Below are 15,202 nucleotides of genomic sequence, written 5' to 3'. Positions count from 1 at the left end.
GCTAATGAAGGCTCTGCAATCATACTACTAGGCCCTGAACCTTTTATAGGAGTCAATTCTGCATCAATTCAACTATGGATTGACGGCTTCATATGGTCTACCCATAGAGGACGTTGGTCTGGGTTCAACTCGTGCAGAGTAGCCAAGTGCTTTGTGAAAGAACCAAAGGAAAATAGCGACCTTTCTCCTAAAACTAACACAGGGCACAACGTCTGTGGTCAGCATATGTCTGTCATGGCGGTCGTCAACAGCCCGATATGCCTATCCTGTCTTGAGGATGACAATACTGCAGAGCATTTTCTCTGTAGCTGTCCCGCGTTTTCCAGAATCGGACTTAGGGTATACTGAGTATGGATAAAGTTCATACTCTTCCGGATCTCTTAAGAATGAATCCAAGAGATTTGTGTAAGAGTGACCTCAAACTAATTTTTCCATCTTACCACCCACATTTTATCTTTCCTATCTCTATTCCTTCTGCTGAATTCTATCCGGGTCTCCTGACTGAGTGCTTGGACTTGTCCAACCCCCAATAAATCTAATCTAATCTAATGCAATATATTTTGTTACACAGTTTTTTAATACATCACTATTTTAACATAAAATTCACACAAAAAAATTAAAAATTATAATAATTTAAAAAAGGAAATAATGATAAAACTTAGTTTTCAGGGTCGTTATTTCATTGTTAGCGTTAAATTCTTAAAATTATATGCTAATAAGCTAATATTGGTACTGTTTTGCGGTATTTATGTACGTATGTGTGTCATGCTGTCACCTCACATACGCAAATAATCTATTATCACTCTCACTATATTTTAGCTCATTGACTTTATCATTTTTGACATATGCAGTTGTTGACAATATTTGCGTCTGGTTGGAGGTTTCGAGGTTTAGAAGAGGTTTGCAACACATATAAGTACGTGTGTGTGTGTGCATTTAAGGCCCGAGGACATTGAATTAATACCGACTATTTTTTCTTTTATATTCCCATTTTAAACAACATAAATTTACTATTTTACTATGATTATTATAAAGCCTTATGTGAGTAAAAAACTGACTGATTGGTATTCAGACAAAGTTTCAGTAAATAAGCAGGCACAACAACTTTGCTACCTCAAGGGCAACTCGGCAGATCTATTCCGAAATATTTTCTAAAAAGTTCACAAATAAAAAAAAGCAATTTTATTGCAAGTACACTTTAAATGTTTCAATAAAAAGAAACTCTTTGTTAAACATATCTGGAGCATTTTGAATAAAATGTGTCAATTTCCTTAAACTTTAGATTATACTTTGTATGTACGCTAATATAAAAATTAATTGTTTTTATTTTTTATTACTTTTTTTTTTAATTTTTTTTTTTATTTATTTTTTATTTTTTTTTTTTTTTTAATTTTTTTTTAATTTTTTTTTTTTATTTATTTATTGTATTCATTTTTTTTATTAGTTTTTTGTTTTAAATTAATATATACAGTGGTGGCCATATCATATGCAACAAACACAGTATTTACGGAAAATTGTTTGTACTTTACCATTAAACTTTACAGAATGTTGATTGAGAGTTAATTTATTTTAGTTTGGTATGTACACTTTTAATTTTATATTTTTAAATTAAACAAAATTAATTTAGATATAAAAAAAAATGTTACCTGTATAACACAACTTAACGTGGACAAAACAAATGCAACTTTTTGAAAGCTATCGTGAAAAATAGTGAAACTAGTATTTTGTTGCAAACCTATTGCATTTTATGACTTCGGCGGATCGTTTCGGCATTGACGCAATTAAATTATCAATGGTTTTCATCGGGATCGATTTCCAGGCTTCTTAGAGTTTATTAAAAAGTTCATCGCCATTTCTAATGCTAGTCCTGTCTATCCGCCTGTTAACCAGTTCCCACAAGTTGTCAATCGGGTTGAGATCCGGGGACTGTGGTGGCCATTCCATAACATCAACTTTATTTCCGGTAAACCAAGACTTTACATATTTTGCCGTGTGTTTCGGATCATTATCCTGTTGGAAGACCCAACGCACTGGCATTTCCCACTCAGCATATGGCAGCATTACATCTTCCAAAATGTTTTTGTAGCCATAGCGGTCCATAATTCCATTAATTTTATGTAATGGTCCAACTCCATTTGCAGAAAAGCAGCCCCACAGCATTATATTGCCTCCACCATGCTTAACCGTTTTCTTGCAATAACGAGGATCATACCGATTATTCACTGGTCTTCTCACATAAGACATTCCATCACTACCTATCAAGTTAAATTTAGACTCATCGCTGAATAGGACTGTTTTCCATTTGCTGATCGGCCAATTTAGATGCTCCTTGGCAAATTTCAAACGCTTTGCCTTGTTCTTCATTGAAATCATAGGTTTGTGTGCAGGACGGCAACTTCGCAGTGAAGCTTTCAAAAGGCGTCTACGCACACTTCTCGTGGATATTTGCAAATTTAAGTATTTTATTATTTGTCTTGGAACAATTTCAGGATTCTTTTTTGCCAGTTGTACTATCAAGTTGTCTGTCCTTTGGCTGGTTTTGCATGTGCGCCCTCCTCGGTGAATAACAGCAACCTCTTTTCTTGTAACAAACCTTTTAATTATTCGCGAAATCGTACTTTTGTGTATGTTGTATTTTGCAGATATGCCTTTCTGTGTCATTCCTGTCTGAAAATCTGCAATAATTCTATTCCGAAGTTCAATTCCAAATTTGTCTCTTGTCATTATCAAAACCGCGAAACTTTATTTAAATAAACACACTAATTTATTTGCAGGAACGGTTGATATTATATTATATGCAGTATACAAGCTATTTTGAGTGACAGATAAACCAAAGACAACGAATAAAGTACCGTTACAATAGTGTTACTTAAACTATTTTGAAGAGTTGCATTTGTTTTGTCCATGCTCTTTTAGGATTGATGTAAAAATGGGAGTCTATCTTCTTTAAGGGAACAAATACTTTTCGTTTGAAAACGTAAAATAAAAATATACATTCGAAACTAATATAATTTCCCATTAAATCAACATTCTGTAAATTTTAATGATAAAATATGTACACATTTTTGCAAATAGGATGTTAGTTGCATATGATATGGCCACCACTGTATATATAATATTTTTAATTTTTTGTACAAAATGGTAAATGTAGAAAAAGACGCGAAATTCATAAAAAAATTGTGGGTATCAAAATTGCCGCGCCAAGAAATTAGGCCCGCCGGCAACGAAATATCCACAATAACTTTTAAGAAATGTTTTGCTCTGTTGGCGCTCAGTGAAAAAGCAGAAATTAACTGACAGCCTGCTTAAAAGAGCAATTGGAAACAGTTACATATTTTAATATTTTTTGAATTTTTTTTAAACCTAAATTACGTTATATTTAATTTATTAAAGTATTTTCTTTTCTGTTTCGTATTCTTGAGGCGATCTTTAGTATCGAATGCAAGTCAAGAAGCTGTGACGGAAACTGATATACGAGTATTTATGAGTTATAGGTACATATTTATTTGCTCCATGCAGCTGTTGGTAAAATGTGTGTCTGTTTGGCGACTTGAACTTTCGCACTTAATTGAAAACGAAGGTTTATTCAAATGTAAGTATGTATGTATGCATGTATGTATGCATGCATGTACATACATGCACGCCTGCTTCTTGATTTGCCACCATTCGCTTTATACTTTAGGCCTTGAAGAGACTGGTCGATTGAGTGAAAAAGTAAAGTGGTTGGCATTTTGCAATTTATTGCATTCCTAGCGAAATTTTCTCGCTTGCTTTATCTTAAACACTTTTTCGCGAAAATTATACAATTTTTTATTAGTTTTTGGATATGAGTATTTAATAATTAGTCACACACAAGCCACTTGCAATATCACTTTATTGTGCTAGCTACAACAACAACAACCGTACTTTTTGCATTTGACGTGTGTCTGTGTCCGCTATTTTGTTAGATACCTCTTCCGCCAACTCGTTTTTTGGGTGTATTTCCAGTATTTGGAGATTGTAAACAGTGTTTAGATTTACTTTTCAATGTACACTGCCACGTCGTTGATTGATTGCACTTTTATTTCGTCAATACAAAGATATGTGAAGCACTTGTAATTGAACAAATAGTAAATAAATTCATTCACTAGCACGAAAATTGCACTGAATAATTGCACACCATCTATAAAAGTTCTAGTATAATAAGTAAAGTTGTAGAAAAATGCAATACCTAGTGAAGGTATGTGCCCTCTTTTATTGGTATCCGCTAACGTCAAAACAATAATAAGCTGCTCAACAAAAACAGGTTTAATTTTGACTTGACGAATGCGGCTGACTGACTACCCTTCCGTACAAGTTGAAGTGTATACACGAAGTGACTGCGTTTGCTGCTGAAATTTTGTCTATACATGCGACCACCGAAACAACAGTAAAAATAACAACATAAAAACAAAAAACACCAATGACATTCGACGACGCCAAACAACAAAAGTATAAACACAAACACGAATGGGAAAAATCTGCGAGTATTCGCAATACATTTTGTATCTCAGAGTAGACGATCTAAAATGTTCCTACCTGCTACACTGACGGGAGTATTAGCTGTGTTGATAAGACAGATGGGTGTGTGATAACAAAGTACTCCAGAATGGCAGGTGAGAGGTGAGATTTAAAAATAGCAAAAATAAAAATTACAAATATTGTTATAATCTGTCAGTGGAAAAAATAAAAATTACAAATATTGTTATAATCTGTCAATCGAAAACAATAAACAATTTGACTTATCTCAGTTATTATTTATAATACCTTTGAGTGTACAAATATTCACTTTTATTAGGAATATTAACAATTTTAATTTTATTAGGAATATTAACAAAAAGTACATACGTACATATGCAGATATGCCAGTTAAGTAATAAGTGCGTACTTTTATCAGAATATCGGCTGAATTGACACAGTCCGCCCTTCAAATAATTTCTTTATTTTAATTTTTGAAAATATACCACTTTTTATAAATAATGTCATAAAGTAAATATTATTAAAATAAAAATCATATTTAAACAGATGGAGAGAGAAGGTTCGCTGGAGTATAATAGCGCACATTCGTATCGTTGTAAACGAGCCTTCGTAGTAAGTTCTCTGGTACAGTACTATCTCGATAATCCGGACACCCTTAATGTTAGGGGTCGTCCGGATTATGGGGGTGCCCGGATTATAGATGATTTTTTTTTTCAACTAAACGTTGTTTTTTTGGAAATGAACATAACGCAATTAAATTTTTTTTTCAACTAAACGTTGTTTTTTTGAAATGAACATAACGCAATTCAGATATATGTACGTACATAAATAGTTTTATTAAATACAGTACAATCATACTTACATAATAATATGTACATCTGTACATAATCAAACATTTTTTTTATTTAGTATGTACTATTTCAAAAAAATTATTAATATTGGTCTGCTGCGAGTTCGCCAGCAACATTTTATCTGCAGTCTTAAAACTAAAATATCTATAGCCGAAGCGTCAATTTGTTCTGCCCATTGTATAGCCTTGGAAAAAATATTTTTTGCTTCACCGCTACTTATAGTATTTACCGCTTCAACTATGGTTCAATCAGAATCAGCTTCTTCTATATTATTATTTTCCTAATAATAATGTCCACTCAATTCAGTTTGTTACTAAAGAATAAACACAACGCGTGATTTATGCTGTTGCATTTCGTATACATATACCATATTGTTGTTAAAGTACCGCTATTTTACGAAAAACTCACAAAGCAAACTAAAAATTAAAATACATATGTATGTACATATTGCGAAGCAAATTTGAAAAATGTCCGGATTATAGAGTAAAAAATGTTAAACTGTCCGAATTTAGCAGTTGTCCGGATTATAGATGTGACCGGACTACCGCGTGTCCGGATTATCGAGATAGTACTGTAGTTAGGTTGCGAAAACGAAATTAAATTGAGAGCCTGATTTTTTGAGAGACACTCTTTCCGTCTGATAACAGTGGAAACAGTAAAATATGTACATGTGTACATACATGTGCTAGTGTGTTTTTTTTTTTTTAATTTTTTCGCTTAGTTCGCATTTTCGCTATTCAAGTTTGTTTTGCTTAGGCTTCCTTAAGTTGCTGTTTTATTTGATTTATTGTAAATAACACAGAGAACGACGTGTAGTTATTGTTGTGATTAGAAATGATTCCCTGTCACACAAATATGTGTACATACATACATACATCATTATTTCTGGGTGCTTATACCCAAAGTTAGTAAGTATAAGTTTATGGTTAGGAATTGTCGTAAGAAAAAAATTATTATTTCTAGAAATCTAAAATAATATGTTTAATTATATCTGAATAATATATTAATACATTTATTTAGTTTACGAATTTTATATCCCACTCTATGAATGCCAATCCGACGAATATACGAATCGGAAGCCGAAAATGGCTAGTGCCCCTAAAACTATGCTATCGCTTTTATAAATATATATAAGTATAGGCCTCTTTTCACCAAGCGTTAGCAAGTGGCGAATAGATAAACCAACGGTATAAAGAATTTGGTAAAATATCTTGGCAGCGCTGGAATAGAGCTGTCTAAAATTACATTTGATTGCAATATGATGAGTTATCCCAGTTTTATGAGATATAATAAAGACGAATTGCGTACTGAAGATGGCGTCTTGCTAAAACAGTTACTTTAGTTTTCACGATTTTGAAAAGTCTGACGTCAGGTCTTTTACCAATACAAAACAAACAAAATTAAGGACAAATTAAGTGAATTACGTTTGTGAAAATTCAGTGAATGCCTTGGCAATATTGTGACATTTAAACTGAACAAATAAATGAAAACGAAGTGCGCGTGTTAAATTCTGAAAGCACAAATTAATAATACAAATTAATATAAAGCCTCCAAATCCGGATTTTTTTTTTGTTTTTATGCTGTGGCAAATATGTGTGTGTGTAATTTCTTGTGTTTGGTTGTTGTTGTATCAGCACACATACATACATGTACGAGAAGTGCTGCTGAAGTGACAGTCCTGGGACGGATATATGGTAAATCTCTTTTTCCTAATTTATTTAATAGTTATAGTAATATAGTAGTAATTTAAGCTCATATTAGATCTAAGTGGTCTGTAAATATTATGTTTTAGACTTATAATAAACGAAATATTATAAATCTGGGTCGTCCCGGTAACGTAGAACCCACTGTTGGAGGAACGTCTTATGTTTGGTAGTTTCTATTATTTTCCTCTACTCTGCCTCTTCACAAAAAAGTAATTCCCCTTCTGTTTGTTCGTTAATTCATGGGCTCTGCCGAAACGGCAAATTCGAAACGGCCAACCATGTAATCTATCATCTTTGAGGCATAGCCATACTCGCTAGCGGCGAATCTTGCTCCATAATTTTGTTGTTGCTTTCACATGCAAATTTTTCGTCAATTGAGACGTGCCGAGAGAAGGGAGAAATCAGACCTGCTCAGGCTTAAGACATACAGAGGGTTGTCCACGCGGTTAGTGGCCACGTACTCCTCTCGTCGTCTGGCGCCCCCAGCCTCTTTGGCTACCACCTCGACCATTCGCAAGGCAGCCGGTTCTACATCAGCGGAATGCGTCGGGTTTTTCTCGACCAAGAGCTATCACCCCAGTAAACTAGCACTGTCTAGTGTTCCGTACTTTATTGTGAACAGAGAAGTAACGAATAGAAGAGGCTTTATACATTAATAGTTAACGCTTACACCCTTTATTGGATGTTTGGCCAAGCTCTTCCTCGTATTTGTGCTATGCGTCTTGATGTTGTTCCACAACTTTTCCGCATGTATGAATACATGAATGTCGTACATAAATTAGAGTGAGTTCTATATTAGCGAACTGACTTTTAAAGTCAGCACTAATTCTTGAAAAATCTTTTACGGCACTTTGATAGCTTCACTAAACGATTTTGCAACTTATTATGAATTCATGTGTTTCAAAATCAGTTTTTTCAATAATATCTCAATATTCAATTTTACACAGCACTGTCCACATTGTGAATGCCAACTAACAATAAAGAAGAAGAAGCACCACAAAAATTCGTGCAATTGTTTTCGTAACCTACGTAAATTATTAGTATCTTAGATAGCGCTTTAGTTTAACAATTACTAACACTTCTGCGAAAATGGATATGCAAAAGTATACTTTGCAATCGATACGCCAAGATTTGATTGATAACAATTTACAAGTCAAAGCAATAATTCAGGTAAATATGGCCAAAGTGGACAGATATCGAATTGTTTAATGCCCACTATGTTTTTAAGGATATATTAACATATCGTGGTAATATCCATGAATTGGAGGCACTAAATGAAGCTGGACGTGCCAAATTGGCCGCACTACGCAAAAGTATTCAACATCTCGACGATTGGGCACGCGACACAGGCGATGCTGAGCTGTCCAAAGAGGTGGACTCCCATAGAGATCAATTTTCAAAGACTCTACAAGCCTTTCGCAAAGCCAATATTTCCACTCGCATCGAAATTGAAAAGGCTAATCGTGAGGAGCTAATGGCCATAACAGGTGAAACTGATTTGCGACAAAGGTCGTCTGCCGCAGTATCAAGTCACAATCGCGGTAGTTTAGTGTCACAAGAGAACAATGTGACTGAGAAGATGTTAGCCATATCACGGCACTTGTCGGAAACAACACAAAAGAGTGCTGTTACACTGGAAACTTTGGTGGCGTCATCGCAAAACGTAGAATCTACGCGTGATGAACTACACAACACGGCCGGTTCGATTTCGCAGTCAGGGAAGTTACTGAAAAAGTATGGACGACGGGAGTGTACAGATAAAATGTTGCTCTTCTTTGCATTTGCGTTTTTCCTGGCTTGTGTGTTTTACATTGTTCAAAAACGACTGTTCTAGATGACGTCATGCTCTAATAACCTTTGTGGAAGGCAGGAGATGGTTCGGACGGGTGTATGTAAAGTGTTTGTTTAGGGAATTTCCATTTAAGGCAATGTACAGCAAAATATAGGTTCGTAGTTTAATGGGGAGAAGCTTTTCTAAATGGGTGAGAATTTAAGCCAAACCGTAGTGTTATTTAATATATATATATGTATGCGTATATAATTTATTTTTTATATTTTATGAAATTACTTAGCAAATTTTCCATGCTATTGTTCGCATTTAAGCTTGATTTAGGTAATTCAAATAGTTATAATAGTAATAAAAATATAACTTACGGGTGGTTAAATACGTTTTCTGCCACTTTTATTTAGGCTATAATTTTTGAGCGAAAATTTTAAATAGAAAAAGTAACAAAATGTCAATAGATTTTTACTGACTATAATGGACAAAACAAGCTTGTAAAGGCAGTGAAATAAGGAATTATAAAAAATGTGTGCCGGATTCACCCTTTAAATAAAATTATAAGATATTGTAAACATAATTAAAATCTTTAAACTAGCCCACTAAAATACTCGTTTGTGTTTTATAATAGACACGAAAAATTATAATTATAAAGAGACCTTAGCACATGTTTGGGTTTTTTCAATACATTTTTATTCACTATACAACAGATTTTCTTATAGGAAAGGTGGCACTAGACCAACAACAATGTTCTGTACGTTTGATTGTCAAGGCAACGTATTGGAGAGACTAGAAAACAAATAATGGATTCGCCTTAGTTCATTCTAAGCTGACAGCCACATGGACACGGCGAAAGAAACAAAAGTGCGTGTAGCGTAGTACACATAACAGAAGTGAAACTGTCAAGGTCGAAAAAGAAAGGGAGAGAATGAGAGAGAAAGAGAAAGAATATATATCTTAATAAATTCACAACATTTGCAGAGAATACAAATAGACAAAATTTACAAAAAACGCAGAAGGGTCGACCGGTGTAGGTAAACGCCGCACACAAACCGTGGCAACAAAGCGCACTACTCCGGGCGCTTATCACCCGCACAAACGCAGCGATTTCAGGACCGCAGCAACGCACAAATTACCGCAAAGCAATACGAATAAATCCGACGCCGGAATGGATAGCACTTTATAGTAAGCACAAGCATCAGCCAGAGAAACGGAAATAAGCCCCAAAAATTATGCACCAAAAAAATTGGGTCCAAAAATGCCCCAAAAAGTAGGCACCAAGGAAATATAACGCTAAAAAGTATGCACCAAAAATATATTTCCTACAAGTTTGCACCAACAAACAAGCTCCAAAAAGTAGGCAGTGTTATTCTCACAAGGAAAAACTCAGGAAAAATAACCTAAAGTGTATCTAAGACATATATAAGGTATAGCTCTCTCTCTCTTTTTCCCCTACGTTATATCTTTTTTCTCTCTCGCGGAACGAAAATGTCCAAAACATTGCATGGCCTTGAAATTTTACTCTCCATCCAAAGTTGCTCCACGGTCTGCATCATTTCTGCTTGAAATGTTGATGCTGATGATGAATTCTTGTAAAATAAAATTATATTTAGTTTAGTCTGCCGAGTCGGATTTTCGAATTTCGAAAAATTGTGCAATTAATGGCATTTTAGAAAAATGTATGCGTTTTACGTCATAAATATCAAACTTTAATTATGTTTATAAAGTGTTTTAATAAAAATATCAAAAATCAAATCTATAGATAAATTCGAAAGTGAATATTAAAAAAAAAACCGCGTTAAAAATATTAAAAACTGTATGAGTTAATATGCAGACCGTGCCGCAAAAAGTAATTTCGAGAGAACCGAGTTTAAAGTTGGAGGTACAGACCGCCCTCTACCTGGTTAATGGGCTGTAGAAGCTATAATATTGAAAATTTCCGTAAGAAAATTTCGCAGTAAGAATTTAAGATACTATACTTTCGAAATAATCGATTTTTTTGAAAATTCTGGACGTATGTAACCCCTTAATTGAAATTTTTACAAGCTACTCCGAAATATTAAAACAATCAGATGTAGGGGTATGTTCAACAATGCATTATAATGCGCAACATACCATTTCAGAGTGAGCAGTGCGTTCAAAAATGCAAATATGGCAGTACTGCAAATGCAACGCGTTCTTAAACGTCATTTTTGTATCAAAAGTCGTGCATTATTTGCAGCAAAAATTTTCACACTGCCAATAAATACGCTAGTACAATGTCTGATGAAAAGTGGGTATTTAATTATTTATTTTAGCTTTTAACACAAAAATTTATGAAAAATACGATATTTAAACTTTATTTTATTATACTTTTCTTGGTTTTAGTGATTACTTTAGTACATCGGAGATAAAATTACTGCTCAGTGTCCGACTGAGCATGGAGAACGAGTTCACGTCGGGAAGGAGGAAAAAGAGCGTGCTCTGGGCTAAGGTCGTAGATGAAGTAAAAAAAGTTAATAAAGATTTAAAAATAGATAGAAACATCGCCCAGCGAAATTTTTCTAATTTACTCATCACATATAAGCGAATAAAAAAAAGATATTAAACTTTTGATATTAAACTTTTGACAAGATATGTCCTTCTTTTAAGCTTTACACGGTTTTTTTCTTAAATTTAATAAAAGACTATCGGTTTTTTCCTCACATACATCGTCCGTGACCAAACTTAGTAACAATTCCATTTTACTGCACAGCGCGTTCTTAAATGCAACAAATCTATTTGCAATTTTTCAACAAATCTATCAGTTGCATGAATTATCACATTGATAGTGCTGCCAGCGCTGCAAGTACTGCGCATTATAATGCGTTTCTGAACATAGCCTAGCGCTCAGCTGTCTTGTAATCTTATCACTTGTCACTTCAGAAAGTAGGTATTAGTTTATTCAGGAAATATTATAAGCAAAAAAAATATACATTCAAACATAATTCCGAGTTGTAATTTAAAAAACCGGGCTTTAAGACGCCAGTCTTTCTTATTAGCGTCATTGTGAATGTCTGCTACAACATATTGTAAGAAGAAGAAAACTGTCAGATGCACATTTTGTTTACATCTGTTGCGGCTTTTAATATTTGTGATAGAAACTGAAAATTTGCGGAAATATTTAATTAAAAATGTCAAAAACACATTCGAATTTAGAAGATTTGCGAACATATTTCAAAACACACGGCAAAATCCGAGAGCAAAAGGCGCACACATCGAAGGTGAGTGGCAGTTTAATTGAAAAAGTGATGGTTTGTGTAAATGTAAAAATGAATGTATGTTTTCATTAAAGCAAATTAATAACATTTAAAAATAAAATAATTACGAAAGATGAAAATATGCATCTGCATTAAATTATCAGAATAAACATATATGTATCTGAGAAGTAAATATCCATAAAACCGCAGGCAAAACTAATGAACAACTTTACTATGAGCCGGCTTCATGTGATTCGAAGTGCTTCGGCCATTAAATCAAATTATAAAAGAAAACAAAAATGCTGCATTTTTCTAACAATATTTCTTTTTCTTGAATAATATTCCTATCTGACTTCTGTTCACTAGGTGCACTCTGTTGGCTGGAGCTGTGATGGCAGACGTTTGGCCTCTGGCTCTTTTGACAAAACGGTGGCTGTATACACACTGGAACGCGATCGTGTGGTAAGTGCGCATTGCTTTCGATTTACATTAACTTATAAACAATTTTTTTTTACTTTCAATTTAGAGCAAAGAAAATACATATCGCGGTCACACCGGCTCAGTGGATCAGCTTTGTTGGCATGCTACAAATTCAGATCTGCTCAGTACGGCTAGTGGTGATAAGACTGTCCGCATATGGGACATACGCGCCGGCAAATGTTCGACTGTTACAAATACAAAAGGTGAAAATATAAATATAACATGGTCGCCTGATGGCAAAACCATAGCTGTGGGCAATAAAGAGGACTTGGTGACATTTATAGATACGCGCACAAATAAAATACGTGCCGAGGAGCAGTTCAATTTTGAGGTAAATCCTATTTATGCTTGCAAAAGTATAAAGCGCACAATATTTATAGAGTAGCAGCTTGAGTTTTATGTGGACAATCTACTGTGGATTGTGGAGGTGATTAAGTGCCAAATGAAAATTTATATTTTTCAGGTAAACGAAATTGCGTGGAATAATTCGAGTGATTTGTTTTTCTTGACCAACGGCATGGGCTGCGTACACATTTTAAGTTATCCCAGTCTGGAATTGCAACACGTATTGAAGGCTCATCCTGCCACCTGTATTTGCATTGAATTCGATCCCACCGGTAATGGTTTAACCGAAAATATAATATTGTAATGCGCTGTTGTGTGCTAAATTAAAATTCTTCCTTGTAGGTAAATATTTTGCCACAGGCTCAGCAGACGCACTTGTCTCGCTGTGGGATGCCAATGAGTTAGCCTGTCTGCGCGTGCTCTCTCGACTGGATTGGCCAGTACGTACGATTTCTTTCAGTCACGACGGAAAACTGTTGGCGTCGGCTAGCGAAGATTTGCTCATCGATATAGCTCATACGGCAACAGGCGAAAAAGTTGCAGACGTTACTGTAGACGCGGCAACTTTTACAGTGGCCTGGCACCCGAAACAATATTTACTTGCCTATGCTTGTGACGATAAAGATGGTAACGATCGAAGGCGTGAAGCGGGTAATCTAAAAGTTTTTGGTTTTTCGGAGTAATTAGGAAAATGTGATGGAAATGATTTTTAATAAATATGAGCTTAAGGAAAATGTGTTGTTGTTGTTGAAGTGGTTGAGTATTTGTACTGAAATAATTCTATTTAGCGACTAGCGCCGTTTTACTGCCACTGTTCTCGTGTGATGTCTTTTTTTGCGGTTTGAGTCAGATTTATTTCGTGGGATCCAAGTATAGCAGCAAAATTTGTATATCTATGTCTGAGTTTTCATTAATTTGCTGTAGGAAAGGCTTATCGAAAGAGCGAAGTCTTGCTGGACACTGTTGTTGTTGTTTTAACAGCATAGGTAGCCCTGTCTGTGTAAGTATATCATCGGTCGTCTTCGTCTAGCTCATCTAAGGGTAGGCCCAGGAAACATGCTGTTTCGACAGGTTGGGTCTAGAGGGAGAGGGGGGTTAGATGAGTCGGTTTGAGGGGGCATGTGAAGAGGGGGTTAGTGTCGTGCGGGGTACCTTCACATGCCGGACATGTGTTTGGTATGTCGGGGTCGATTCTGGATATGTAGGAGTTTAACCTGCTACAGTATCCAGAACGTAATTGTGCCAAAATTACACGGTACTCTCGGGGAAGCTGAAGCTCTTCATCTGCGATGGGTGGTGGTTGGACTCCGATAACGGCATTCGGGGGTCTGGAGCTTAGGAAGGTGGTAAGGGTCTCCCGATGAATGTCGTTAATTGCCTGTCTGTATACTGTCTGATCCTGGAGTGGTCTGTCCGTTTTGTCCTGGATCTCGTCCACGTAGTTGAGGAAATGTCTCCTGATGTGCCTGGGAGGCGGCTCAGGCTCGAGCAGGTGTCTGCATGGGTGAGGCCTACGGTGACACCCAAGCAGAAACTGCTTGCCGAGCATTTTGTTGTGCTCCTTAACCGGGAGCATGTGCGCCTCGTCATGTAAGTGTTGGATAGGGGACATCAGGAGACATCCTGTCGCGGTCCTGATGGCAGTATTCTGGCAGGTCTGAAGCTTCGTCCACTGCGTATCACTGGTTCCAGGCGACCAGACAGGCGCGGCATAGTTCAGAACCGGTCGGCCTATTGCTTTGAAAGTCGACAGCAACATTTCCTTGTCTTTGCCCCAAGTGCTGCCGGCGAGCGACTTGAGGACCTTGTTGCGATTTTGGACTTTTGTGGCAATTGCGGTTGTATGCGCAGAGAAGGAGAGCAAGCTGTCAAAGGTTACACCCAAAATTTTGGGGTTATTTACAGTCGGAATTGGTGTGTCGTCGACTTTTACCTTAAGGGACAGCTTGACCTCCTTTGTCCAGGTGGTGAAAAGGGTCGCCGTGGACTTGGTCGGGGAGAGTTGGAGATTCCTCGCAGTGAAAAAGCGAGAAAGGTCGGTGAGGTAGTCGTTCACTTTGGAACACAGGCCATCGATGTCATTGCCCGACGCCATTATCGTGCAGTCGTCAGCGTATGAGATCGGGGAAACTCCCGCTGGTGGTTGGGGGAGCTTCGAGATGTAGAAGTTATAAAGCAAGGGAGAAAGGACACCACCCTGCGGTACACCTTGCTTAATCTTCCTTTGCTTTGATATTTGATCTCGAAAAATCACTGAAGAGTGCCGACCGCTCAGGTAGTTCGCGGACCACCTCTTCAGCCCTGGCGGGAGTGTCGACTGATAAA

General features: G+C 36.2%; 3 protein-coding genes across 6 annotated transcripts in view; 2 read left to right on the top strand and 1 right to left on the bottom strand.

Moving 5' to 3' along the window:
• The window catches only part of LOC129239054 (N-acetyl-D-glucosamine kinase), a 51,899-nt gene extending 42,606 nt beyond the window's left edge, over nucleotides 1-9,293 (bottom strand). The window contains exon 1 of one of the 4 annotated variants that reach the window (XM_054874351.1): nucleotides 9,209-9,293. The gene's annotated coding sequence lies outside the window, so the exon portion shown is untranslated. Of the gene's footprint in view, nucleotides 1-3,906; nucleotides 3,926-3,951; nucleotides 4,176-4,210; nucleotides 4,382-9,208 lie in introns of those variants that run through there. The other 3 variants (XM_054874334.1, XM_054874343.1, XM_054874359.1) reach the window with 3 other exon arrangements.
• On the top strand, nucleotides 8,035-9,215 carry LOC129239080 (vesicle transport protein SEC20). The gene is made up of 2 exons (XM_054874372.1): nucleotides 8,035-8,224; nucleotides 8,283-9,215. The coding sequence occupies exons 1-2, from the start codon at nucleotides 8,144-8,146 to the stop codon at nucleotides 8,886-8,888; spliced, it is 687 nt and encodes a 228-aa protein (XP_054730347.1). The 5' UTR covers nucleotides 8,035-8,143; the 3' UTR covers nucleotides 8,889-9,215.
• Nucleotides 9,294-11,892: 2,599 nt separating the features above from the next.
• Nucleotides 11,893-13,605, top strand: LOC129253348 (THO complex subunit 3). Its single transcript, XM_054891689.1, has 5 exons — nucleotides 11,893-12,076; nucleotides 12,419-12,514; nucleotides 12,579-12,863; nucleotides 12,996-13,149; nucleotides 13,220-13,605. Exons 1-5 carry the CDS (start codon nucleotides 11,987-11,989, stop codon nucleotides 13,558-13,560), a joined length of 966 nt encoding a protein of 321 aa, XP_054747664.1. The 5' UTR covers nucleotides 11,893-11,986; the 3' UTR covers nucleotides 13,561-13,605.
• The last annotated feature ends 1,597 nt before the right edge of the window (nucleotides 13,606-15,202 follow it).

Source organism: Anastrepha obliqua, chromosome 1, assembly GCF_027943255.1.
Source record: "Anastrepha obliqua isolate idAnaObli1 chromosome 1, idAnaObli1_1.0, whole genome shotgun sequence".
Taxonomy (NCBI): Eukaryota; Metazoa; Arthropoda; class Insecta; order Diptera; family Tephritidae; genus Anastrepha; species Anastrepha obliqua.
The sequence above is the reverse complement of the archived record's forward strand: the minus strand, read 5'-3'. Positions and strand labels throughout refer to the sequence as shown.

Excerpts from the sequence above, each read along its gene's own strand:
- LOC129253348 (XM_054891689.1), top strand. The coding sequence starts at position 11,987 with ATGTCAAAAACACATTCGAATTTAGAAGATTTGCGAACATATTTCAAA. Across the intron at positions 12,864-12,995 it reads AGGAGCAGTTCAATTTTGAG|GTAAACGAAATTGCGTGGAA; the intron begins GTAAATCCTATT and ends TATATTTTTCAG. Across the intron at positions 13,150-13,219 it reads CATTGAATTCGATCCCACCG|GTAAATATTTTGCCACAGGC; the intron begins GTAATGGTTTAA and ends TCTTCCTTGTAG.
- LOC129239080 (XM_054874372.1), top strand. The coding sequence starts at position 8,144 with ATGGATATGCAAAAGTATACTTTGCAATCGATACGCCAAGATTTGATT. Across the intron at positions 8,225-8,282 it reads AAGTCAAAGCAATAATTCAG|GATATATTAACATATCGTGG; the intron begins GTAAATATGGCC and ends TATGTTTTTAAG.